This window comes from Diadema antillarum, unplaced genomic scaffold (assembly GCF_040938485.1).
Source record: "Diadema antillarum isolate AM-2024a unplaced genomic scaffold, OU_Dant_1.0 seq00000547_RagTag, whole genome shotgun sequence".
Classification (NCBI taxonomy): Eukaryota; Metazoa; Echinodermata; class Echinoidea; order Diadematoida; family Diadematidae; genus Diadema; species Diadema antillarum.
In genome coordinates, this window is record NW_027271493.1 from 756871 (window position 1) to 784524 (window position 27654).

Sequence of the window (27654 nt, forward strand, 5' to 3'; positions counted from 1 at the left end):
GTAAGAAGAAGGGAGGCAATTGTGATGATTTTGAGTATCAATCCAAATGACGAATATAAGGGGGCCTATTCTTATTTCAGTGATCACACTCCATATAGGATGTGAATGAATATGGTAATAAGAATCTAACGAGGAACCTTTCCCAATATGATTTACTTCAAGCGATGTTTCCCAAAATATAGGGGGAATTAACGCTGATCGGCATTCGATTGCAGATGTGACCTAAAGCCTGCCCAGTTGAATTTCATACGCAATGTTGGGGACGGCTGGAATTTTTGGAATTTTTGTCAGTAACGAAGACACACCCACACACACACACACACACACACACACACACACACACACACACACACACACACACACACACACACACACACACACACACACACACAATACAGCATGGTCGGCGGACCGGGGGGGGGGGGGGGGGGGGCTCGCGCCCCCCACATTTTTTTTTTCACCATCAAAGGAATAAACATTCACCACTTTGGACCCCCCGCCACTTTTTTTCACCCCGGAAGTGCGTAAGTGGCACTAGAAAGAAATAGATAGAAACCTTGACGTGTGAATGCGGGAAGGTTTTTGCGCTGAAGACCTTTTTGTGTGTGTGTGCTTTTTTGCTTGACAGCTGAAGAAACATGGAAGTAAGTACAGAAGTTTTGCTTTTTTTGTTCGTCTTAGCTGATGAAACCCGGTTGCCTAGCAACAGCCTACAATACCTTATCGCACAGATATGGCATACCGTTTCAGCACACAGGATTTAGTCTATGAACATTTCAAATTTCTTTGTTTTTGTATCTTTGTTTTTCCCCGCGGGCGTAAATTTTCCCATAATACCCGACGTTGGTATAGAGTAATCGCATTGTGGAGTTCCCTTTAATTCAAATTTCAGCCGTGCGTGCATTTTTTCTTTCTATATTCCTCCTCTTTTGTCTCGCTGTCTTGTTTTTTTTTTAATGGAACCTGCGGCAAACTGATGTTGCCATGACAACGGAGCTAATCAGTGTCATCAGACCAATGTTGGGACGCTATCGTTTTGTCACTTGTTGAACAGCTGTGGATTATGTAAGGTACAAATCAAGTTTAAAGAATCGCAGTGTTGACACATTATCCTACCGAAGTACTCAGTTATTTGAATTATGCAAATCAAGTCGAATCAAACCAAATCAAATCAATTTTAAAAAGGTCAAATCGAAGCTAAAGATCGCGACAGTCATTTCAAGTTCTGAACCAGCAGAACGACCAAACGATTTTCTTCTTCATTCTTTGACTCTCGTAAAGTGGGCACCTCCTTGTTTTGAACTTGGGAGACTTGGTGGCAACTTGATGTTTCAGTCAGTGGGAGTCGTGTCTCGCTGGTCATGTAGACTTCTCCGCGACGCCTCCTATACAGACTAGCCTGGTCCCAGGGGAGTCGGGAGAGAATCGAACATTTTCGCTTTTTGCGGAGACTTCATGCCGGTCTCCAGCTGGTCTCGGAGATGTTTGTTTGTTTGTTTGTTTGTTTGATTTATTTTTCTTCCAACACAATTTCATACATAAATCAAGATTATTTTCCGTAATATCACATGGAATATCAGTAAGCAGATTTACAAGTAAACGATTCAAAGAAGGAAAAGTGTAAATTAATTTCATTAACAAAATATAAATCGTATTACCAATTTTCCAAATAATTATCTGAGAAATTATGCGGAAGAAGGACTGTCTCTGCGATATCCCCGCGACGTCTCCTGAGTTGCAGCCTATTAAAGTCGCGGTTGAAATTCTGTCCACGAGACGTCTCCGTGACCTTACAGAGACCCATGGCGACATACACGAGACATGCCACAGTATACAGTATTATTATTACTGTTATTATTATTATTATTATTATTATTATTATTATTATTACTATTACTATTATCATTATTATTATTATTATTATCATTATCATCATCATCATCATTCTTATTACTATCATATATATAAAGGATGTTTCCCTATAAACACTTTTATTTCCTAACTGCAAAACAAACTACCTCGGCGTTTCATATCTATTTTGCCGACAGACACCTTCTTGATCAGAGTCATTATGTTTGTATATGATAGGAATTGCTGATCCTGCTTTAACACAGGTGACATCACCAATGATATTGAAAAGTACAACATTTTTTTATTTAAAAGCGGTAACAATAGAGAGTCTATGACGACTATGAATCTTAAGTCTACGTTATTCACAAAATCTAATTGCAATATTCTTTCAGAGAGTATATCCATGACAATGCCTCTACGCTTTCCGATTAAATCTATAAAACTAATTACAAGACACAACCTCTTTTCAATAAAATAAACTCTTTTTTTTTCAGAACGGTCGTGTACCTTACGGCACGACGTGACCTTTTCTGTCAATGGGCAGTAACTTGCTGTGCAGAACAAACTCTCGAATATCTATTAATAATATCAGTACAGGCACATCACCCGCCTTGTTAGGTAGCAACATTGAACATTATCTGTTCCATTCAGGCTTCTCGCTTGTATCAACTCACTCAATTACGGGTGATTCCAGCCATAATAAACCAATCATTCTAATCGATATTGATTTTTCACGCTTTTTACTTGATCCAAACACTGCTTTGAAATCAATAGAGGGAATCAATAAGAAAGGCTACGGACACTCCTTATTAGGCTGATATCACGTTCGGCCCGTTTTTTCATTTTTGTACATGAATTTAAAACAAAATCTAGCTGAAAATTTTCGTTTATGACTAACTTTTCTTCAAAATTATTAATGACTTTTGTTGGTCTTTCCATTTTCAATTCTCATTTCCTCTTTTCTTGATTCATCTTATCCATTTTAATTCCTTTCATTCAAACATGCAATATTTTGACACATTGTACCACGGCAGTACAGAACAATAAATGTTGAAGTCTGGACAATGTTTGTGTGGGTGGTGGTGAGGGGAGGGGAGGTAAATCGGCATTCATGGCTTTATTCATGTAGGGCCTACATTCACCAAGGCTAAGACATTTCCACTTGCAACGTGTTGCCCATTTCACCTTTCACCTTTCAAAGTTCTACATCCGGGGACTGGGGAAACGTCAGGACAACTACAGTGTAGAATCTTGATACCATCATTGACAGACGGATGAGGGTGTCTTGGCGCGCTGCAACACTACACCCTTTTAGCCTACAAAAATTTGAGGAACCACTATAAAAGAGACGTAAATTCCATCACTAGCAACAAGACTAACCCCTCGTTTTTATTATTTAAACTCTAAAAAATAAAGATCAAATCTTGACAGAGTTATATCTGACCAAAACTAATTCCTTGGACGGCAGTAGGTATACCTGCAGTCTTTTGAAAAAAAAAAAAAAAAACACACACACACACATTTCGTACACGTTCAGGAGTCTTGCGTGTTGCTCGAAACAAATTTCCTGTTTCACGAAAACAATGAGAGCCCACATGTATCGCCCGAGGAGGTATCAATTGTCTTCCCTTAATAGCATGGGACACTATAAGGAAGATATAGACGTTTGGTATAATGAAATCTAGATGTCATTCGCTCACAATCTGATGAAACCTAGCAACGCAAGAAGCAAATTTCAAGAGTGGCACTAAAAACATAGTACAGTGTTTTACGTACGATTGAGGAGAATACATGTACAATGAATGTGTAGATTACCATATCACAGAACTGTCAAAGTCATTTATAAAATGGGTTCAAGAATGTAGCCAATTGGAAGCGCTGAAATGAGTCACGTGTGCGTGCATTGATTTTTTTATTATATCCCTCATGTAAAGCTTCTTGCCATAGGATTGTACAGAGCACGAACATGGTGTAGTTTTACTAGCTAGCACGAGCAGCTGGATGCGGTGCAATTGGTTACTAGCCAGCGTGATATAGTACTTTTGGGAATCCACGATTTGCACCCAATCGTGATCGTGTGATCGATATCTACATTTCTCACTTAAGAATGCACGCAGTGCGCGTAGTAGCGATACTTTTGAGCGACAGTCCTGTGGCTTGTAGCTAGCTAGCTAGCGCTAAGAGAGCGCGGATCGCGCGGTGTGCGATGCCACAGCTCCAGCATTACAGAAATCTGTGGTGCGATATGGCGTGAGTGTCGTGTGATCAATGCATTCAGCTCAATTGACAAAGTGACTGCTTATCAAGTAACGGAAGAATGATCGCAGGAGGACACCATATCAGGTACGAATTAGGAATAAACTAAAACCGATTTTGAAGATGATCTGGGTAACGAAGCCGCTTTAGGCCTACTAACGTAGTCCTGGACCTCCTCGATCTTTCGGAGTTTTGCACGCTGTAGTGTAGCTCGTGTGTAGGAATCAACAACAGCGCAGCTGTGTCGTTCGCTACGCGCTGCACGCACTGCTGCTGCACTGCTACGGCCTAACGTTAGATTTATCGTTCACGAAACCTGCACACTTTTCCAAAAGGGAACCGTCATTACTCTAGTAAAATGCTCGAGAGGGATATAAAACAAATATCGACTGCTTTCTTTCGGGCCATGGTAAAACTATTTGACCTCAGTGATGTCTCAACAGTGCCATGTCCCTCGACTTCGTCTCGGGACATAGCACTGTTGAGACATCACCTCGGTGCAAATAGTTTTACCATCTCCCTCTGCAGCAGTCGATATTTGTATACTATCATGCACGGCTTTGCAAAAAAAAACGTAAAGTCACTGACGTCACAATGTTTACACTAGCAGTGCGCACTTAATCAGTTGTTACAAGTGCGTCGCGCGCTACCATACGCGCTGTCAATCCTGTAAACAACTTCTCGTTCGGGCTGCCAGCCGGCCTTTCTTGTGCACAACAATCATGTGGCGTACGTACGTATACGCTTATACGTACAGTACTTACATGTGCGGGATTTCCGAGTGCGACGTGCGTAAATGTTTGGGACGAACATCCTCGGACGTCTTGACCCACAAAGGTACGTGAAAAACGCTGACAAATGCTGTTAGTTTTCGAATTTTCGACCCATTTGATAAAACAAATGATGCACAGGATTATTTCGTGGCGTTAGTGGAGGCGTAGCTCACTCTCGGGTATTTACAATGTAGTGCAACATGCACTCGGCTTCGCCTCGTGCATGTTTCACAATTGTAAATACCCTCGAGTGCACTATACGCCTACACTAACGCACTCTATCCTGTGCATCATTTGTATAGTAAACCTCGAATCGAGGCTGGCATGGGAGCATGGGAAAGATTGGAACAAAACATGAGTATGGTAATGTTAATTTCACTTTGTTTAATCAATTCTCGGTATCGCCAACACCTAGGTGCCGTCGTTTTAGATGCATTATGGGGTAGCTCACAGAACAAACTTGCACCGGTTTTGGCTACACATGCACTCAGATCACGCTCTGTCTGTATTTAGAGGTATTTTTTGTTGAAGATTTCTTCGCTTTCCATCATGTGACCAGCACATTGAAGCCTTGCAGTACTCTCTAAAAAAGAAAGAGTGAAAATGTTCACTCTTGAAGGAGTGAATTACAGAAAAGAGTGAGTTTTGAGTGAAATTGGAGTGAATTTTGAGTGAAAATATCTATTTTCACTCATTTTGGAGTGACCTCAGGGATCACTCGAAAATCTTGGAGTGATCCCTTAGGTCACTCCAAAATGAGTGAAAATGAACATTTTCACTCCAAAATCACTCTAATTTCACTTGAAACTCACTCTTTTCTGTTATTCACTTCTTCAAGAGTAGTGAACCATGACTCTAGGTGACGACCGCAAATCAGTAAAACTTAGAACTTTCAAATCTTTTAAGCTGGATTATATCAAATGAAAAAGGGGGTAACAACGGAAAAGCAGAAACATAATTCCATTGAATCTATGTTAACTGCGACTCGCGTGAGACAACCGGAATCTGCTCATCTGTGATGTTTGTAAGTTAGAGGTGTAGCCCACAAATGACTACACTGCCAGTCCAGTCTTTAACAAATTACCTGTCTCTCATGCCACAAACGTGTACTGGTGTGACGAAATTATGGCAGACATTTATTTTGCTTCATTCTGGTGTTTTGTTCGTGAGGTTGAAGTTAGCAGTGATGTTTGTATTATGCACACGCTGAATTTGCCACAAGTGCAAATTCATTTCGACTCCACGAATGTGTGAAAAGTGATATTCGTGAAACGTGTCGGCCTACTCCAACCTCTCATCCTAACTGTCGAAATGCCTTAATCAGGAGGGGAAATGGTAATATCGCACCCGACAAATTACTGCTCTTGACACAAAACAAGTATCAAGAATCATGGCTGAAGATGTATACAATTAAATTCAAGAGCTGTGACGTCGAACCGTGACTTCACTGCCTTTGTATTTGCAGGCATACGTCCATATTATTTTCCCCTTCAAAGCGTTATCTTGTATCATACGGAAATTTATATTGTCTGTGATTACAGAGTTGAATTACGAAAGCGAATGGTTGCAGGGACATCCGCTGGTGCAAGAAAGCATTATGAAAGTGCCATTCTTTTTCGTCATGACTCTGACTGTATTATTTTTCACGGCCGAGTATCCATGGCCGAATATGAACGGTCGACGTACGTCCCTGACTAATGACATCATTGCAAGGGCTTCATATCTAACACGGATCGGAGTGCCGGCAAACACTTGGACGAAACGATGATGCCATGCATCGTGACCAGCCACGTGTGTCTGCCGGCCAGGTTTTGCTGCGTCAGAGGTTTCCGCTCCCTTTCGTATCAACATGACCAAAATAATCTGACACATGTTAACGTAAGGCTTGCGCATACTATGTGTTATCGCATCGTTCTCTTTTAAGTACACTGACTTTTAGATAATACATGCACACTCCCGCCACGATATCTGCGCGCTCAGATGACCTGGGGACATTTCAGAATATTTAGATCTCACAGGTAAAAAGTCTGTATCTACTGCAGTAGCTCTGTTATTTGACCACAGCCATATACTGGATCCTTTCTTTAACTTCCTTTTTTTTTTGGCGTATGTTTCCACAGTAGTCCTATGATGGGGGTAACACGTAGACAGGATTTTCTCCTCTCGTATAGCTTCCACTGTAGATGAGTCAGGAACGACAATTTGAAACTAATGACGAATCACTGATTGTAATTTAGAATGTCGGCGGCAGTCGGTCGCATTTATTTTCTTCCGTATGCATGGCGTCTCCTCCCTCTCCCCAGAATTCGATAAAATCTCGAGGCCCGGTTTTGTTACCTTCGCGACTTGTCCAAACCCCAATGGATACACAGCACTCGCATGTTACATGCGGCATGTTCACATCTAAATAATAATTATGGTGATTAGCTCATTGGCTGTTGTTTTGGTCATGTATAGATCTTTGGACGAGAGGTGTACGGAACGTTTGAAACCCCATAAATCACAGAAATTACCAAGCAGATTTCAAACTTGACCTTTTGAGGACGAGTCCCGAGTACACTTATGCAAGCGTCTATGGAAGATGCGTGCTGTGGCAAAATCAGCCCGTCCTCAACGGGTTAATACATGTAGCCTCCTTACCTCAAGTAATGTGTAATGATTGTGCCCATCTCATATTCTTTGATCAATACATGTATGCAACGTAAGTGCAAAGAAATTGTTCCTAATCGACGAAAATAAACACCCGCTACTTGTCAACCTGACAGGTATGCCCATGATTTCTTTTCTTTTTAATCAACACGATCGATATTTGGGCAATGAAGGGCAAACTGTCAATCAGTTTATGATGAGAAAAACAACTTGAAGAATAGTTTGCATGAATATACGCATAACAATATATGAAACAACAATATAAAAAAAAACCCGTAATAACTGTTTCAAAGATTTTATCTCAATTTCATGGTCATTAGCTCATATTATAAGAGAGACCATTTTTTTGAGGGGGGGGGGGGGTGAAACTAGGAATAAAAGGTAGTACGTATATAACCTATGAATATCCAGATTTATGAACCAATGACACTTTATTTTTATTACTATCATGACCACAATTCCTTACACTTGTATCTCATCGGTTGCATTGGATATTGTTTTTGTTTTAAATATCATCACTGTTATTACCGGGGAAGAACATCGTAATTATTTTGTGGGCATAAGAATACCGATATAATTTCCTTGTAGCCATATACAAAGTTTGAAGGGGGAAAGATCCCCTTTGAATCCCCTTCCGTCTTTCCCAGTCTACCTGCTCTCGTAACAGTCGCACTCGGTTGTTCAAGGCCCATTCCTACTCTAAAAGGGAATGATACTTCGTTTACGAGACCCCTGTCGCGGTATGTTGAGGCCACCGTCGAGACTTGTACCAAGTTTAATGCGAGTAGACTGCATGCAATTGCGGTAGAATTTACTGTATTAAGCGATCTTCGGAGCTGCGTTACAGAGTCACTTATCCACTGTTCTCCTCTGCCAAGCCTTGTCGTGACATGTTGAGGTCCTCTGTATGTGCGATTGTGTATTAAAACATGTGGATGCATGTGTAGGCCTATTAAAAGCGTGGATTTTGAGAAAGGGGCGTGAGGGTGATAAGAGTGCGTAGAAGTGTGTAGGGGATCGGACTAATCCATGGTTAGAACCCCATGTTCTGAGTGATCCCTGACGTCACTCTAAAACGAGTGAAAATGAACATTTTCACTCAAAATTCACTCCAATTTCACTCTAAATTCACTCTTTTTTGTATTCACTCCTTCAAGAGTGAAAATTTTCACTCGATTTTTTAGAGAGTTCTTCTTCCTTACATAAGACAACGACTGCTGCTTACGTAGTACTTTGAAATTATGACAACAGGACACAAATGATACAGCAACATGAACATTAAGAACACAGACAATTTTGCGTTTGGCGTCATTTAATGCACAATCATCTTCGCATAAATTATTGAGACAATGACCCTTAGCCAGTCTTCTTCCACCATACTGCACCATATATGTTTAGCCACATCTCATTTCGAAACAGATAACTTATAGGACTACACAACAATCTGTTTGCCGTTTACTACCATGGACTGGTCATAAGGTATAAGCCTCCTGTATAAAGTAAAGCCTGGGTTAAGATACATGGGATTCAAACTCAACCTTTTGTGGCATACAGATGTATCTGTGGGATTTCAGTAAGGTAGGAAGTGGTCAATATCGTAACAATGGACTGGTCAAACATAAATGACAGAAGAATTATCACTACTGACCTTTTCCTGGTTTACTTAATTACTTCTGAACAAATGGCCGTTATGTGTTTTTTTTTTTCTGCAGACAACAGATTTCTTATCTAGAACAGTTACTAAACTATACAGAAAGTGTTCTCTTTAAACATAAGATATATTTGGTCGGAGTGATTGACTTTATAGAAACGAGATGCGATTCTCATAAAAGTCTTCTGTGCATTCGCTGTTGGTATCGTACTAGTTGAAGTCAGGCGGATGTAGTGAAATTTGTGTGTGTGTGTGTGTGTGTTTTGTTTTTGATTGTTTTTTATGCAGAAGCGCTTGGATGAAGGAGGGGGACGTTTCGTGATATACAATGTGTAGACACACATCTTCTTGTAGCTCATTTGACACACACACATACATGTGTATGTGTGTGTATGTGTATGTGTGTGTGTGTGTGTATGTGTATGTGTATGTGTGTGTGTATGTGTATGTGTGTGTGTGTATGTGTATGTGTATGTGTATGTGTATGTGTATGTGTATGTGTATGTGTATGTGTATGTGTATGAGTATGTGTATGTGTGAAAGTGTATGCTTCACGTTACCATCCGATTCGATTGAATGAAAACTGTATACTTCCAATGATTAGCTTGTACGGTACACGTATCGTTGTATTGTGTTATAAAGCCATGTATACTTGATGTATTGTAGTAATGTAACGTAAGTGAGGGGACTGGACTATACAAGTTCGCTTTTTAGCAGCCCCTCAATTTTCATTTCCATGAAGTTCTTTTAAGAACCAATATGTATTATTATGTTCCAAGATATGTAATTATTTGAAGTGTATTACCTGTGTATATTGATTGGAAATGAAAATTAAAAAAAAAATGCATGTGAACATGCATGTGTGAAATGAAATGAAATGAAATGACAAGCGAAATAAATATTGCACGTATATAACCCCAACATAAGTGTGAGGTTGTGGGTAGATCTCCAAGTGTCGATTTACGATCACACTGATTTCAACCTTGCTATATCGTGACTTTAATAGCTTGGAACTGATAAACATTAATTCAGGCTGAATAAAGGCAATGTATCAAGATTTAATAGCAACGACAACTACAGCAAACGAAATGTCGTTACCAGTCAGACCGCAGCACGTATGCTAATGAGCCGATTCGGCAGGATTTATTCAGCACTCTCGTTGACGATCAAATCTTTGCGTTCGAAAGGTGTCTCGTACGTGCGAGATTTTGCGAGAGTTTGACAGGGCTATGGTTTTCACAGTGTAGCGACTTGTACATACATTCACCATGGCAGTTCTCTTTTGGTTCCTGACCGGATTAAGAAACTGTTGTTTCTGATTTTGGCTTTTTCGTAGAGAAGAAACTTAGATGCTCATCATGTATTTGAGTCAAGGAGACGCAAGCATGATTTACACTAGTTTTTCCGTTTTGAAATGTCTGTAAAATTTACTCTTAAGCCGGAAGTATGCTCCACACAAAGTGTACAGTGGCGCGAAAGAGCTCTCTCATTGGACAGTGCTTGCATTAAGCACTTGAACTTGGCTTGAACTACACGCGTGCCTGTATGCAAGCATGCACTATGCACGCACGTGGCATGAAACCGTAGCAGCGTAATGACGTAATGCAAGCGCTGAATGCAAGCGCTGTCCAATGAGAGAGCTTACTCTTGAGACTGCACGGTTTCAAGCTGACCAGCACTGACATCGATGTATATTTCACTGGTTCCTGACCGGATTAAGCAACAAATTGTCAATCTATTTACATAGATACAAAGATTAAGAGATGGACTACCTGTATTTTTGTTGCCAAAAGCCCAAGGACAAAATCCCCTTCCGCAGCTCATTACGTATGCAAGCCTCGAGCGGGCTTGCATACGAGTTGAATAAATACGAGCGAATTATCGGGTGCTGCGGTCTGACTATTACTTTTTAGCCTAGATAACCGTACAAACCGCATTCTTAATGAAGGGGTCACGCTTTTGTGCGTCAAAGCATGAATCCTATTTTTTTAGAAGCGAAAATATTGCAGCGCGTATTGAAAGAAAATTAGTATGTAAACTACTGCTCGGGCTATAAATAGGTTGTGGACGAATTTGTGGGTAACGGCCACGCCATTTTCTTGTCTCCATTTGCGTCCCGATCGAACGCACGGTATGTAGTGAAGGAGCGTCCAGTATCGAGGACGTCTGGCAAGACACCCACGTGGTTTTTCCGCGCTAGCTTTGATGCGTTCGTAATGGCGTACGTGTCCTTCCGGTAACACTTCATCGTGGAGATACACAGCACTTCCTTGCAACCGCGCCTGAAGTTCGGGTTGTAGCACGAGTAGATGAAAGGGTTCCACGCGCAGGCGGCCAGGGATATCCACAAAGTTACCGAATAAATGCGCAGATCTGATTGGGCTAAGCTATCACTCATGGCACAGACAAACCACTCCTGTGCGACAAAAAATGGCAACCATGAAACGAAAAACACTCCGCTCACTATCATGAGCATCTTGACAGTTTTGACCTTCGCGCGCGGAACGCTATTCATCGTCCGATGCAGAGAGCGTCCACCCACTCCAACGGTCCAAATGTGACGAAACACACGTGCATACGTTATCACGAGTACACAAAGTGGCAAGAGGTATTCCACCAACAACAGTGCTGTGACAAACATGATGCCCGCTGCTTCGGAGGATACGAACGGCTGGCAAACCTCCCGGTGGTTTCCTAACAGAGTCACTGTTGAGAAAAAGTAAAAAGCTGGGCAGGATATCAAGATGCCAAAGGACCAGCTGATGATTATCATTTTCTTTGCTTTCCCTCGCGTTATTTTGAAGCTGAGGGGATACAGTATCGTGTAGAATCGATCGATACTTATCGCTACCAGGACGAATACTGATGCACCCGGTTTCATATACTGTAAGAATCGAACGAACATGCAGAGGAACGACCCGAAGACCCATTCACCGGCCACGATCCCTCCGATAAGGAAGGGCATGCAGAACATGGCCATGATAAGATCCACAACGGCGAGCGATATCACGAAGTAGTTTGTCGTGCTCTGCAACCTCCGGCTTCGCTGCACCACAATCAAGACGAGTATATTGCCGAATATGCACACTAGGCACATCAGGGAGGCAGCGAACGCCTCCAAGACGGTACCGAAGCTCATGGTGGTTACCGAAACGCCTTCTTGTTCCTGGTCCAATTTTGGTGATCCACCACCGTTCGTATCAATCCATCCTGTAGTATTCCTCTGGGCAGGCCACCAACTTGTCTGTTCGAATTCTGTTGTCACTTCAGTTGTGTAATCGAAGACATCCGTGGCTGGCACACTGCTCATTCTACGGTGTCCTCACCTGTGATAATAGAATATGAAAATAAGACTAAACTTTACATCCGAAGGGTCATTAAGACATCCATATCATAATGATCTCATTTTGCCCTGATGCCTTCTTTAGCCCCCAACTTTGTTTGATTGAGGTACGCGTGTATCCAAAATTTCAGACCCCTGCCCCTTTGGCTGAATATTCGTAGGCTTTTCCTGCCTTGACTCGTGAAGATCCCCTAGGCCTATATCCAAAGCACTTCCCAAAGCACCCCCAAATCTCAAGAGAGCTCTCGTTCTAATCTCCTATCTCACGTCAGACACTCCACCTCATCTCAGGTACCGTAATTGTTATTACAATGCCTTATTATGTAATGTTATTTATAGGCCTATCTATACCTTGCAAAGTGACGTAATGCCGAATAAAGAATAATCTTTTCCATGTGATTTTCGAGGTATAACCTCTTTTTTAATTTCTCGGGAGTCTTACGAGAAAAAAAAGAATGCCACGTTTTGAAAGAAATTCCCTGTGTCCAATATGCCCCAATAGTAATGCTCTGGTCGCGCCAAAAAATACCCCTTTTTGTAATATAGGGAGCATACATGCGATCCCTAAGGAAACATCAGGAACTATTATAGGCTATAAGCATTAAATATACCTGCTTTGGACAACGCAGGGATAATTCCATTCGAAACAATTTATCTGAATCGATCAAAGATGAAAGTAAAGTGTTCATGAATATCCATAAGATTTAGTGTCATTTCATCAGGATAAGCTTTTCATAATATGGGAATGTCACATTAGAGCAAATAGATAAACTGGAATGTCCTGCCTGAACCTATATAAGAGTGGTGACCAAGACCGCAAGAAACTTAGCGCTGCTCATCCTTGTTCAAATAGAACACAGAATTTTTTATCCATGTTTCATTGCAATCACTTTAATACATTGCACAGTCTGTAGTAGGCCTAATTTCGGGCGATGAGAGTAGAAAGCAACACCACCATAACCAACAAAAAAACAACAACAAACAAGCAAGAATTAAAAAAAACAACACCTGTTTCAGCTCCCCCACCCCGATCATCGTCGCACAATCTAAAGCTTGCCCTTTTTTCATTTCGACCGATTAAATATTTATTCACTTTATATAGAACGCATTCGTTATTTTCGTTTAAATTTCATTGGCACGTCAAGAAATATGTTGAATCTATATATCTCCAGTGGATATGTGAGTAATGGGAGCATGTATCGTATATGCAAATCTGTAGAATCCTGCCAGCGTGAACATGTGAACAAATAAAATAAATTATAAAAAATATAATACCAACACGGCACCATCAAGAAACCGAAAGACAGGTAAGCACACGTCCTCGCACCTATAGTGAAGGGTAAACTTTAATTTCTGGAGAACACAATGCAGACGAAATCAACTTTCAGCTCAGAGATTTCCATCGCAGGCTCGCTGCCTATTTAACCCGTTGTGTGCCGACTTGCAAAGAAAAGCGGATACCCACTACCCATTGTCCAAATTCCCTAGCTCAAAAGGGGTTAACAAATTTCTCTTCTGCCTTCTTGGACTCGCTCGGGAATCAAAGCATGAAGGAGATTTAAGAAAACACCTAAAAAGGGCGATTTTATTCAGTGTACTTAGCACGTTATCCTTGACCCAACTTAAATCTCCTCATCGTACGAGCTACTCGTTCGCTGTCCCTGCTTTTCCTGTTCTCTACATTCTATACGACGTTTTAACGCCGAAGAAAGAAGTATGAGTAAAGTGAGGGAGTGTGCGGTTGTGTTGACGCAGGAGAGGGTCAGGTTAATTGTTGTGTTTTTTATGGCACTGGAAGATTTTGCTATGGTAATTGTTGTAGGAAATGAAAACAAATGAAATGAAAGTGAAATGAATCTAGATTGCGACCAGATGTGGTTGGCTATTTTGGATTTTGTATAGCGGAATTGTGCCATGAGTATGAATTTAGCCTAGTGAATGCATGGGACAGAAATATCGGATTATACCCGGGTAGAATCTGATGGTAAGAGAGAGGATGGTTGATATTTCAGCGCATAGTTATCATGGCAATACAGTGAAATGAAATTAGGAGAAACAAATCTAACTGCAAGGACGTTTATGCAGTCAAGCTTTATAGTATGACGGAAGCTTACCCTTGGTTGTTGCTGCAGCTTGTAGGCAATGCAATGTTATACAATGTATCAAAGGTCACATGCAGCGACATACATGAATGTGGAAAACAATACTACAAAGGTGTATTAGTCTTGGTGGAAGGCGCGTCAGAGTTCATGTGAGTTTCATGCTCATAGTGCTATTCTTGCGTTGGTACATAATTAATATTACATCTAATGTTATGGAGAGATAAGAGAAGAACTTTTGATGGTGATGGTATAGTAATAGTAGCTGTAACAGTTAAGCAGAAGCTGTAAAAAAGACGTACAATTATAGAAAAAGAAATAATGGAAGTGAAATATTTACTCCGTTTTGTCGTTATGAGCCTATGTATAAAAATGGTTCAAACCCTTTTGTCCGTTACATGTACTAAAAAAAACAACCTCTTGATGTCGAAGAAGTATAGTACAGTAAGAGACCAACAGCGAATAAAGCCAAAACGCAATGACATTTAAAATGCAATGCACGAGTACAATCACTTCGCCTCCATAAAGGTGTGACATAAAGTCAAATATCAGCGAACGTGAGTTTTTCTCAATATGTCATCCCTTCTCCGCCGAGGAAAATGTCAGAGGGTGCTACATCAATGGCGGGCGATCGGGCCGGTGAGGGCGGACTACAGTTCTCGACTGTGCTAGCCACTTAGCGGGGCGTCTCCAATTTCCCTAAAATGTTTACGCAACGGGCGGAACGATGAGAGGCGAAGCTAAATGAATAGCTAGGTGTTGATATGTAGGCATTTCAAAATGATGACAGCGTAGCCTACCTGAAGGGTGTTTCGCAATGAATGTACGACCCTCTTAAAAGTTACGATCTACTTAAAATTATGATATACTGTGTGTGTCTTCAATGTTGTTATAACTTCCTCAGGAAAATGGAAATTTTTGAGACTGCTTTTTTTAATATACAGCCGTTAAAATACGATATGATAAAATAAGTGACCGAGGATTTTTTTTTCAGTATTATTTTTTAGATGGACGCTGAACTGAAAGCCTGATGTAAATCAGTGGCATACCATAATCTTAAAGGAAACCCAAATCCGAAAGGGAATCTCCAAATTTCAAAGTCGAGAGAGCTCCTTTTGGAACATCCTCTTGAATTCCTGATTCATAAATATGTAATTAACTGAAGGTAAATGTTTGCGGTTCCATGGCATATTACACTCTGGGCACAAAAAGTCGGGTTTCCCCTTTTTTCAACAAAGGCTCCAATTTGCTATAGTCACGTGCAAAACATGACACGCTGGTATTTCCAAATCTAATTTTAACGCCGTTCACGTTACAAATGTACAGAATTATAATTATTCTAAAAGAGTGCCGACACGTACATATTAGTATTCTATAATACAATGGAAAATGACAGAGGAACGCTGAAAAGAAATTTTCCGGCTGGCAGAAGCTCAGAGCTAAACATAGGGCCTATACTCGTACAAAGTAAACCTACAAAGTCACAAGCGTAGTACACACAACACACACACAATAGGCTACACACAGTCCTTAGAATGTTTGTCCGCCATTTCGCCAAGAACAAAGCATACCTTCAGTGCGTGAAGCGTGACAATCACGTAGCATGACCCTTGTGAATAAATTCGGAGTACGTGTGTGTATATGATACGTGTGTGTATGCTTGCTATCACAGGCGCCACCTTGGTATCCCTACTTGCAACGTGAAGCACACACACACACACATACACACACACACACACACACACACACACACACACACACACACCGATGGGACATCATGTGCAACGGAGGAAGAACAGAATCGCTTCAGGCAATCATTAATTATTCATTATTGTATTGTCTTGGCGATAATGGCGCACACGAGCCAAAATGTGCACACGTTGGGTTACAGCTACTGGTGATAATAATCTCTAGTGCCTCGGGCTCCATTCCCAACAAAACACGGTCAATCACGGTCCGATCTGCATATTTCTACGTGTTGAATCCCTCGTGAATTAGCAAGTCTCCTAATAAAATACGTGTGGTGCCTGACAATGATATCATATCTTGTGCATACACTTCGTTCATATCTACGGACGATGTCAGTGAAATATTGATTCGGAGTATACAAACAAAGCAATGCAGCTCCGGCTGTAATGAACATAGTGAAGAAGATGATGATGATGCTGATAATGATGATAAAGTTGATGAAAATAAGAGTATTATTGATAATCAGTGATTTTTGAAAAAAACGACAATAATATCATAAAAACTACCTTAATTACTGTCTGAGGGTTACCAATTACCCAGCTTTACATCTAGGCAAAGAGACACGTTCTTATTGCCCAGAGATTTGGTAAGCCCATACAAGAATGAGACTCATGTTCTTGCGCTACAAAAAGAATGAATTAAAATCTTCGAGTGCAAGTGTGCAACACTGCATAACATTATCCACCAAGCCAGTCACTGCACTCAGAATACTGCTAAGAGCAGCACTATATCCTCGCTGTTATTTCTCGGGGTGCGTGGACAGCATAATATTATGTGAACGTTGACTGCATTTGTACAAAAGGAACTACAAAACTTGCAAACGTCTAAATCAACCGGTCCTGATGGGATACATCCAAAACTGCTGAAGGCAGCTGCCTCTATCATTTCCAGCCATCTAGCTCACCTGTTTAATGTTTCAATGCGTACTGGGCTCATCCCTGAAGAATGGAAGAAAGCCTGTGTCACCCCCATACACAAAGGGGGCAACGCAGACGATACAAATAACTACAGACCCATATTAGTTATTTCTGTTGTAATGAAGGTCTTTGAAAGAGCTGTACACCTCCAGTTGACCGAGTATCTTGTGGCACATGAAATGCTGGCACCCGAACAATCAGGTTTTCGAAAAAATCATAGTGCAGACACTGTTTTAGCTTTTCTTACTGATCTATTGTATAAGAACATGGATGAACGTTTACTTACTGGAGGGGTGTTTTTAGACTTCCGAAAAGCATTTGATTCGGTAAACCATGAAATACTCCTACAGAAAATGACATCCTATGGAATAAAAGGGGTTGAACTCATATGGTTTACAAATTATCTCTCAAACCGCCAGCAAAAAACAACAGTTGGGGATACTGCGTCAACTTGGGGTACAATACTGTCAGGGGTACCGCAGGGCTCAATCCTCGGACCCCTACTGTTCACCATAATGGTAAACGACTTACCCAGTGTCACTTTCAAGAGCAAGGTCATAATGTACGCTGACGATACTGTTTTAATATACAGTGCTAAGCATGTCGATGAACTTGAATTTCATCTAAATAAGGATTTAGATCTTGTTAACAACTGGGTACAAGAAAATGGCCTCACACTTAACCCTAGTAAGACACAATTTATGATTTTCGGAACGCCTCAAAAACTAGCTGCTATCCCAAATCCTGTCAACATAAAGCTGGAGAGCCACACACTCTCCCAAGTAAAGTCTTACAAATATCTTGGGGTACACTTAGACCCGGCTCTTAACTGGAAGGAACACGTATATCATACAAGTAAGAAAATAAGTTCCAGATTAAGTCTGATGAGTCGTCTGAAAAAATCCCTACCTCTGAATTCACTAAAACTTCTTGCAAACTCTTTAGTTCTCCCATTGTTTGACTACTGCAGCATCGCCTGGTCAAAATGTCCCTCTACTACGAAAGATATTATTGTGAGACAACACAAACGAATGGCCAGAATAGTCTTAGGGGTAGACACACGTACATCTACTGACTACGTACTAAGTCAACTAAACTGGACCACGATAGAGGATAGGTGGAAGCTTCAAAGGTGCAAACTGGTTTATAGGGCACTAAATGGGGACGCTCCAGAGTACCTGTCACTCTTGTTTCAGAAAGTTTGTAATACACACAACTACCAGACTAGATCAGCAGTCTCTGACGGGCTGATAGTAACTAGAGCTCGAACGAATGCTGGGAAACAGTCTTTTTCATACACCGGCGCACTCGAATGGAACAGTTTACCAATAAACTTAAGGCATGCTCCATCTAAACATTCGTTCTCAGCCCAATTTTGGAGGGCACTCCACTGTGCCCAAGTATAGTTCTGTTGTCATTTTTTTTTTTCTGTTTGTTTTTCTTTTCTTTCTGAGGTAGGGGAAATTTAAGGATATGAGGATGTAATGTGTTGCATAATATTTGTTAAATTTTGAGTTTAATATACATCAGTATACAGTATATTAAGATATATACAGATTTGATACTGCAAATATGATTTTGTTGTTGGTATTGTATGATATCATACATTTTTGTGTTTATTTGTATGTATGTGTTCATGCAGGGCCTCCAAGAACAACAGTGTTTAACCCACTGACGGAGCCACCCTGTGAAAATAAAACATATAAATAAATAAATAAATAAATAAAAGCAATATCGAAATAAGATCAAGCCTTTTTCATCGCATGGCGTGCAGTATATGATGCGAAGCGCTTACACACGGCAATATGAGGCTACATATAATGTAGGCCTATAGAGGTTTGACAAAATATGTCACAAATGTTAAAAAATATCAATTCTCTTTGAATAAATTAATAACTCAGAACGTCGTCGTTTCGAATTTTATTGGCTGTTACATGTATCAAAATTGGTAGGCATAAACACACGACACTGTGATCCTTCATCCCAGTTACCATGACAGCGTAGCAAACAGTCACGCAATAAAATCTCAAACTCAGTGATTCCTTGAAAGGCAGGAAATTCAATGCATTTAATTGCTAACAAAAATGAACCGAAAGTTTGCTACCTAAGCTACCTCCTTTCCAAACTTCAATGTCTTATAATCTTTTGAAACTCTTATAACACCTCGGCCGCTTGCCCGTGTGAATGCGTTACTGCGGTGCATTGGCTAATTCTCCCTATCGCATATAGCTCTCCGAATCTGAACGCGAGTGGTGCTCTAATTCTTTTACCTTTAATTCTTGGGATATAAACTTCCGGATATGAACGCGCGATGTGTAAATGTACGCTTTTATGCACATTGAACGCCGAAGTACTAGTACAGTATTCACAGCTCGTATAATCTGTCGAATAATAGAGTTGTTTTTTAATCTGTAATTTTTTGATGAATGGGATTCTTCTGCAAAGCGGCCCATGAATGCTGGGCCAATGATGCAAAACAACGAAATTATGGAAAATATCTATAGATGAAGGACGTGACGTGGGTAAACCGCAAAACCGGAAGTGTACGTCCCAAGAGCGATCGATCAGATATCGGTATCGCAAGGTGATATCGCTTGATATCAACTATAATCGATCATATGCGATAGGGAGAATTGTGTTTGAAGACTTTGGCTAGTCCATAATCAACGGGCTTGATTGCATCGAAGCGTTTATCTTGAGGCTAATTCTTCTAACTTTTCTCTGTAGTGTTTGAGGATAAAGTGAGAGAGTGGTTAGTCAATACAGGCCTCACCCTCCTTAATGTATCCAAGTAAAAATTCGATGTCTTCTCGGCCATATCAATTGCACTCTGAAGGCCATATTCATTCACTGACAAAATATCTACTCAACTGTGCCATCTACTGTATTGACCCTAAGTAAACACACTAAGCTCGAACAGAATGATGCTTCAAGCCACGAAAACACACAAAAAAAAGACAACAAAACAACATCTTTGTCAATGACTCGCATTACACCGTGTACGTGTCATGCCAAACTATACGCTGCAGCGTTTTATGATGGAAACAACACTAAACAAAATATAAATGAACACAAAAACAATCAAACCAGCGCTAGAGGTGTTAGATAACCCAGGAACATAATAGCAACAGGAACTACATAATACATAAGACATGAGATTAAACGGAACCTTGTGAAAACGCCTGTAATCCTAATAACACAAGCTCTGAATTCGAGTCCACACCATGCCAACGTTGTCATGGAAACCTATTAGACACGAATAATTACATAGCGCACTCATTAAACGAATGTGTGGACTTTGTACTCGGTGGGATGAAGTTCGCTGTGTTGATGTGTTTTTTTCGTTCAATGCTGTGACATTGGATGCGCCATATTTGACTTCTGTCTAAGAAGTGAGTAGCATCATTATTCGTGCCTTACCAACAGCACGAGGCTCTATTTCAAGTCACTCGTTTTAATGAAAGACGAGTGTGTATTTATAGCCCTTACGGTTATAAAGTCATTCTCACCGATTACAAATCGAAAAAATTGCAGACCACGTAGGCTTACATGTACCCAGATGCAATACTCTTCGGCATTAATAGTCAGCTTGTGATCATAAAGTCATTACGTAGTAAGATCAAAGGTCCTCTGGCAGATAAGTGCCAGCACTGAGGGCGCCATCTTCGACAAAGTCGAAAGAAGATCATGATCATTTTAAGGCCTACTACAATCACAAATCACAATCTCAATTACAAATGACCATAGTTATAGTACATTGTGTTTGTATTGTTAGGTCAGACACAGAGGCCCGAATTCACGAAGGTGGTACAACCTTGTCCATTGTTTAACCCATGGTCTTTGTCCATGCATGGTTTAAACCATGGACAAGATTGTACCACCTTCGTGAATTCGGGCCAGAGAGGACTGGCATACAGGTCTATACGACAAGTCTGAAGGTATTATGTTAACTGATATCTCACGACCAAGAATGTCTGGATGGAAATCTTACTAGAATTTTAAAATCAATGGTGCACACACTTATAGACGTCAGACATGGATTATTCGCTTGTTTAGGCAGCAGCTTGTTATCAGAGAAAGCATCTGGTGGACTTTTTTTTTTTTCCTCAGGTGGCCTGTTCGGGGAACTAAAACCTTTAACTTTCAAAGTTTAGTGGCGCGACAACTTTGCATAATCAAAAGAGGAAGAAGGTTTCCCCGAATTTTACCGTTCTTATAAGATAAGCGAAGATCATTCAATTCAGTTAAATTCATTTCAAATAATTAATTTCCATATAATGTACTACCAGGTATACATAACGCTTACATGAGTAAAAAAAATCATATCGCACGTATTTTAATAATAATTGTCATAGTATTTTTTTCTCGAAAATTATTTCGATTTTAAATGGTCAAGTAGGGCCTAAGCAACTAGAATCATATATTTTGTGTATGGGGGAGAGAAATGCACAAAAAAGCATAGCCTGTAAGTTTTGTAAATCACTCTAGAAGATAAGGGAATCTCAAGATCAGCCAAGGATTCCATGTATAAACATCTTGACATCATGACGACAGACGAAATGGACGGACAGACAAAGACTATGACAAGGACAAGAACGAAAACAGGGACGGACACAACATAATCACGTAAATTTGTTTGTTCATTTTCCATTTGAGAAGATGGCTGGATAGCCCATATTCAGCTACGTTAAGCTGGTCTTCCGTGGGGTCCAGTTGGATTTGAGGTGGGACCACTTCACCGGGTTAAACACCCTGCTCTTTACGATGAATGAATGAAGCGGGATCTTTTACGTGCATGAGTTGTTACTCTCTCATACACGGGATCTCCATTTTATGTCCTATTGGAGGGACAAATGTTAGTCAGGCTTTTTTCTCACTCTTTCCTAGAAACAAAACAAAGCAAAATAAAACACACAGGAAGAAAAAACAAACAAACAAACAAACAAACAAACAAACAAACAAACAAACAAAAAACACAGCCATATAAGGTACATACAGGCAGGTGTGGCATATGCTGGCTACAGTTTATTTACCTGCTATCATTTCGCTTGATATCACACGGTTCCAGCGGAAAATCTTGCTGACTCATTTGTTACCACGGATAGAAGTACTCTGCATACATTATTTGTTCGGTGATGCGTCTCATAATGAAGGACTCACGCACTGAAATTGGAGACAATGTACCACGGGCAATTTCTACCTACTACAGTAGTAATAATTGCTGAGTCCATGCATACAAGCACACTGCGAGCTAAACAAACACGGTTTCCCTGCGACAAATTACAGAACAAAGCGTGTTCGCGTCGCCTCATCTGAGACTGTGCAGAGCAGCATAATATGATGGATATTATTCGAGAACAATATTGGTACAACGGAAGTTAATACGGGTGATTCCCCTATTTGCATTGCCATCAGTACGATGACAGGGTCGGTAATGATGCTCTCAGCTTTCGAGAAAGTGAAAAAAAAACCCAGTAAACAATTCTGAAAGCAAATGCATCAAAAACATCAATTATATCCAACAATGCAACGACTGTCAATGTGTAGATAATAAGTTTTCACTGTCACAGGGCCCTGTTTCATAAAGCTGTTTGTAATGTTACGCACGACTTTACGAACAACTTAGATATAGCAAGACAAGTGGGTTTTCTAATCATTGTTAATTTCAATAGTTAAAGTTGAAATTTGCAGATGATAATGATTATTCTTACACTCTAAAAAAAATCGGGTCAGAACTGACCCGGAACTGGGTCCGTTGGGGTCACATACTGTTCCGGGTCAAAAATGACTTGGAATTTGGTCATGAAGACCCGGAATGGGGTCACCCTGAACCAATTCATGACTCTGGATGGGGTCATATCTGACCCCATTCCTTGTCATTTCTGACCCGGAAGGGTGTGTGACCCCAACGGACCTAATTCCGGGTCAGTTTTGACCCGGATCTTTTTTTTCAGAGTGTACATGTTAAGACACGTTTTAGTTGAAAGTGTATTTTTGCCCCAATGTAGATGAATAATATTGACATACAGTAGTTCTTTGTTAAAACGTAAGGAAAAGAAATGGGCACACACATTGGAAATTTACATGTATGTTGTTCGTAAAGTCATGCGTAGCTTTACGAACAGCTTTATGAAACAAGGCCCATGTAGGAAAATAATTTTATATACACGAGTACCGCTGACCTCCGCTCGCACGGCGTGGATGGCGGCTGCCAATGACAATGAGTGGGTTAAGGTATCTCAGGTAGCATTGACAATTACAGCAGGATGGATGACCAATGCCACGGTGATATTTTGTTGCCAAAAAATGATAAGAAGAAGTGATGAGAATCATTTAAGCGCGAGACGATTTTTAGCGTACGCCGTTTCTTCATTGACGTCAATCGGAGCAATGAGCAATGAACGTTAAGATGCAATTTGGCCAACTCACTTACTGTGAGTTATATCCATGGCTTTCTGAAATCTCGGTAGCACTATTAGAGTGCCTTACACCATTGTCTGCAGTATATCTATCTTCATAAGAACTGTCTCCAAAAGCGTTTACCTCAATTCATGCTTTACAAATAACAAATATTGGCAATATAGGGATGCATAAACATATAAGGCCTATCATTGTATATTTCATAAGGAATAGGAATTAAGGAGCATCCACATAAAACAAATGAGAAGATACATCTACGTTTGCTTGATTTATATCTATAGATATAAATCTGTTCGCCTTTGACACGTGACCATGACGTCACGTTTGCGGTACAGCTGTACTTTTGAACTGTCACATGTTGGTATAAATTACAAAGTTGTGTTTACTGAGCTCTTTTTCAATAAACACCGCTTCCTAGTTGTTGTCATGATTTTTGTTTTCAGTTTTCTTTGCTGAATTTATATTCATATCTTTTTCTATTTTGTTTTTGGTGGTTTTTTTTTTAATCAATGGTAAAACAATAAGAAATCACACTGGATGGAATTCTTCCAAAATCAAAAGGGATCTTTACTGAGGTTAAACAATACCAAGCTTGATCGTGAAAGTGTTATCATTTTTTTTTGTGGAAAGTTTCTACATAACATTGAATAACAATCTACACGAAAAACTGACGTACTACATGAATATTCCTATATCCAAAGATCATTTTTGCACGTTGTGAATGCCGATGTGACAACTGGATTTAACTCAGGTGTAAACATGCTTTTCAGAAGTCAAAGTGTCACAGTCACGGTGTTTCCGAGGTGCAGTTGTTCATAATCGATGTCATAGTTGATCTGTCAATCGATTCCTTTCATGATCGAAACTTGGTTATCATCATTAAAGGACAAGTTCGCTTTCATATACATGTGGATACATGGATTAAAGTGAAAGTTTGGGGAAAATCGGACAATCGGATCAAAAGTTATGAATTTTCGAATTATCTGTGCAGTAACTGCTGGATTAGAAGACTACTACAGTGTATGATGTCACATGCGTACAACAATATAAGGAAAATATAAAGAGAATTTCACAAAATTTTATTTTGTTAATAAAAAGTACACATTCGTTCGGCTCGCTACTGATATATGGTAAGGTTAATATTATTACTCCTGCCTTCTGAAAGAGGCAAGTCAAGTGCTTTGTTTATCATGCGAGAAAACTGAAAATGAATATGTTTATGTTGAATTTTCTTTATACTTTCCTTATATCATTGTACATACATGACATCACAAGCTGTTGTGTGGTCTTCTCATCCAGCCTGACTGAGCAGAAACTTGAAAAATTCATAACTTTTGAACGGATTGTCCGATTTCCCTCAAACTCTCACTGACATGTGCTCTACTAATATTGCTACGTTCACTCAATTCACATGTCTGTGAAGGTGAACTTGTCCTTTAAGTCTCTAAGAACATTCAATCACATAACCACTTTTCAAGATGCTTATCAATTTCACAGAGCATTATGACTAGTAAAAAGCGCAAAATGAAATGTCATGTCCTCTAATTGCGTCATGGTGTCATGATATGACGCTATGACGGGACATGCCAATTTGTATGCAACATGTATTGGTGATTAATCATCCCAGTATATATCAATTCTTTCCTTTTCAAAGTTGCTCATGATGATAGGTATAGATACATGATAAAAGTTTGTTCTCAATAGTCTTACATTTTGTTCGTTTTGAGGAGCTATTTTATACTCTAAGGCGTGACAGTGTAGATCGAGAAATTGCCCGTATATTACTGTTATGTTCGTGGTATCAGTGGTATGTCATTTCTTTTGACGATGGAATTCCTTTTTGTCACATCAGCCTAAATCCACGGAAACCCTTCGCACGGATATTGTTTGTACCATTTTGTCTGGAATTTACTTTTTGCATCACAAACCTCAGTGATTTGAGCTGTTGCTGATGTCCTAATAATGGATGAACAAAAATTCCAGTATAGTGGCCTACATCATTATCACATTTTCACTACAGAGTTTATAATGAACAAATAAAGAGTTGTACCGTAAAACGAGCTAACTCCATTCTTGTTACGTATGAGATATTTATGATTAAAGCTGCTAAAAAACAAATAAAATAATAAAAAACACATGATATCTTACATCATAACTTCTACAATAGTCCTTATCATGTCACAAGTGAGGTATTACCGGAAAGGTTTAATTTTGCTTTATCCGATGATGGATTTACTTTGAAATGTTTAAAAATGGCGCTTAGCTCATTTTGTTATAAAACTCTTCAAATATTATAAAGTCAAATTTACCCCAATAGTGAAAGTATGAAGACGAAACCGTCGCAGTCAATTTTATAGAGCACACACCCATCTGTCCCTTTAACGCATCCATCAGCCAAATCGAATGTCAACAAGCGTTGAATCTCGACAACCGTTACCATGGCAACGCTTTGCTGTCGGATTCATCGTCATTAAGGTACACACCATTATAACCTGCACACCTATACACCACAGGCAAGTAAACATGCTCGTACATACAGTAGAGCTGTACTCAGGCACAATGGCTTTACTGCATGATCTTTCTGCAGTTATATCACATAAGTGGTTGTTATATATTACATAAAAAAGTGGCTGCATACCTCTTTAAAATCCTGCACACTGCCAATATTGACGGCGACATCAAATAAGTGTTAGATATTCCATTCGCATGAGCGTTCATTGGACACTAGTATAGGTCATAATATATCCCGCAACAGTACAATGCATGCCCGAGTTCTACCATATGCGAAATCTTCATGCATGTATTTTGACCGTACGTAACCTGACGGTATGAAGCTGTGTTTATAAATTCCAGTTGTGATGCCTTCATCGCATCGTATACGTTGAGCACTGCGCTGTGTATTCACAATTTTTCTCACGTACGATGATGACCATAAAAATGGTCGGGTAGCGGAGAAGTACCAACTTACCGTGTGCTCCTGAAAATTCAACACAATCTTGTGGCCTGCCCACCTTTAAGCTAACCATTTTCAGCTCTCTTTTGTCAACACGGACATGGACATTATTTTTTGACATCTCCGACACTCGATCGAAGCAAGCATGCGTTATGTACAAGTTGGTGTACATCTCGTCTAAGATACTAGAATGTGAAATTCAACTTGAACACTGTTTTAGCTCCTTTCTATACAGATTTACGACACAAATGTTTACCATACTTACGTCTGTCTGTCTTAAGCTATTTCTGTCTCTGTATCCAGATGTGATTATCCGATTCAATCCAAGATTCTTCATAGCCGTCAATTTTCAACGCGCTCTGCGATCCCATTTAGACTTCAGTTTGAGGTGTTTAGATACAGACTCACATCGTATACAGGGGAGTTATCACAACGTACGACGTTGCGCGCAGAGTGTAGAAAGTGAGATACCGTGCGAATCTCATTTCCCGCTGATTTTCTCCCCCTCTCTCTTCCTCTCTCGACATCGCATCACTATTCTTGTCGTGGTCTCTGCAACGATAATTCGTTTGCATTGAATCTACGTGACCCAAACAGTGGATTCTAGCGGAGAAGCTGCGTTACTCGTAGCAAACGGAGGAACGCGTGTGGAGGGATTTAGCTGCCCGAGGAATCCTTTAGGCGCTGTGCACAATCTGAGTACACAAGGATGCTGGTTATCATCTGGGCTCCGGAGTCTCTCTGTGTTATTTGTGTCAATACAACTCAGTTTGAATCGACACGAGCTGTTCAGTCGAACGCAATCTATACCGGCGGCCTCCTCCGAGATTTAGGAGAAGACTTATTGCTTAAAGAATCTCTCCTTCCCTACCTCTCTCCCTCTCTCAGTCTTCTCAATTCCATTTTTTTGCCCGTATCTGTTGGTCTCTAGGTTTTTTTTCCCCTTTGGCTCCTTTTGGCAGACGTTCTTTTTCTCTGTCTATTATAATTTTT

At 40.2% G+C, this 27654-nt stretch overlaps 1 protein-coding gene across 1 annotated transcript; it reads right to left on the reverse strand.

Annotated features, from left to right (window-relative positions):
• Window positions 1-11230: 11230 nt before the first annotated feature.
• LOC139734786 (probable G-protein coupled receptor 19) lies at window positions 11231-27050 on the reverse strand. Its single transcript, XM_071645578.1, has 2 exons — window positions 26927-27050; window positions 11231-12506 (listed from the first exon to the last, which is right to left on the reverse strand). Exon 2 carries the CDS (start codon window positions 12488-12490, stop codon window positions 11231-11233), a length of 1260 nt encoding a protein of 419 aa, XP_071501679.1. The 5' UTR covers window positions 12491-12506; window positions 26927-27050.
• Window positions 27051-27654: the final 604 nt, after the last annotated feature.

Excerpts from the sequence above, each read along its gene's own strand:
- LOC139734786 (XM_071645578.1), bottom strand. The coding sequence starts at position 12,490 with ATGAGCAGTGTGCCAGCCACGGATGTCTTCGATTACACAACTGAAGTG.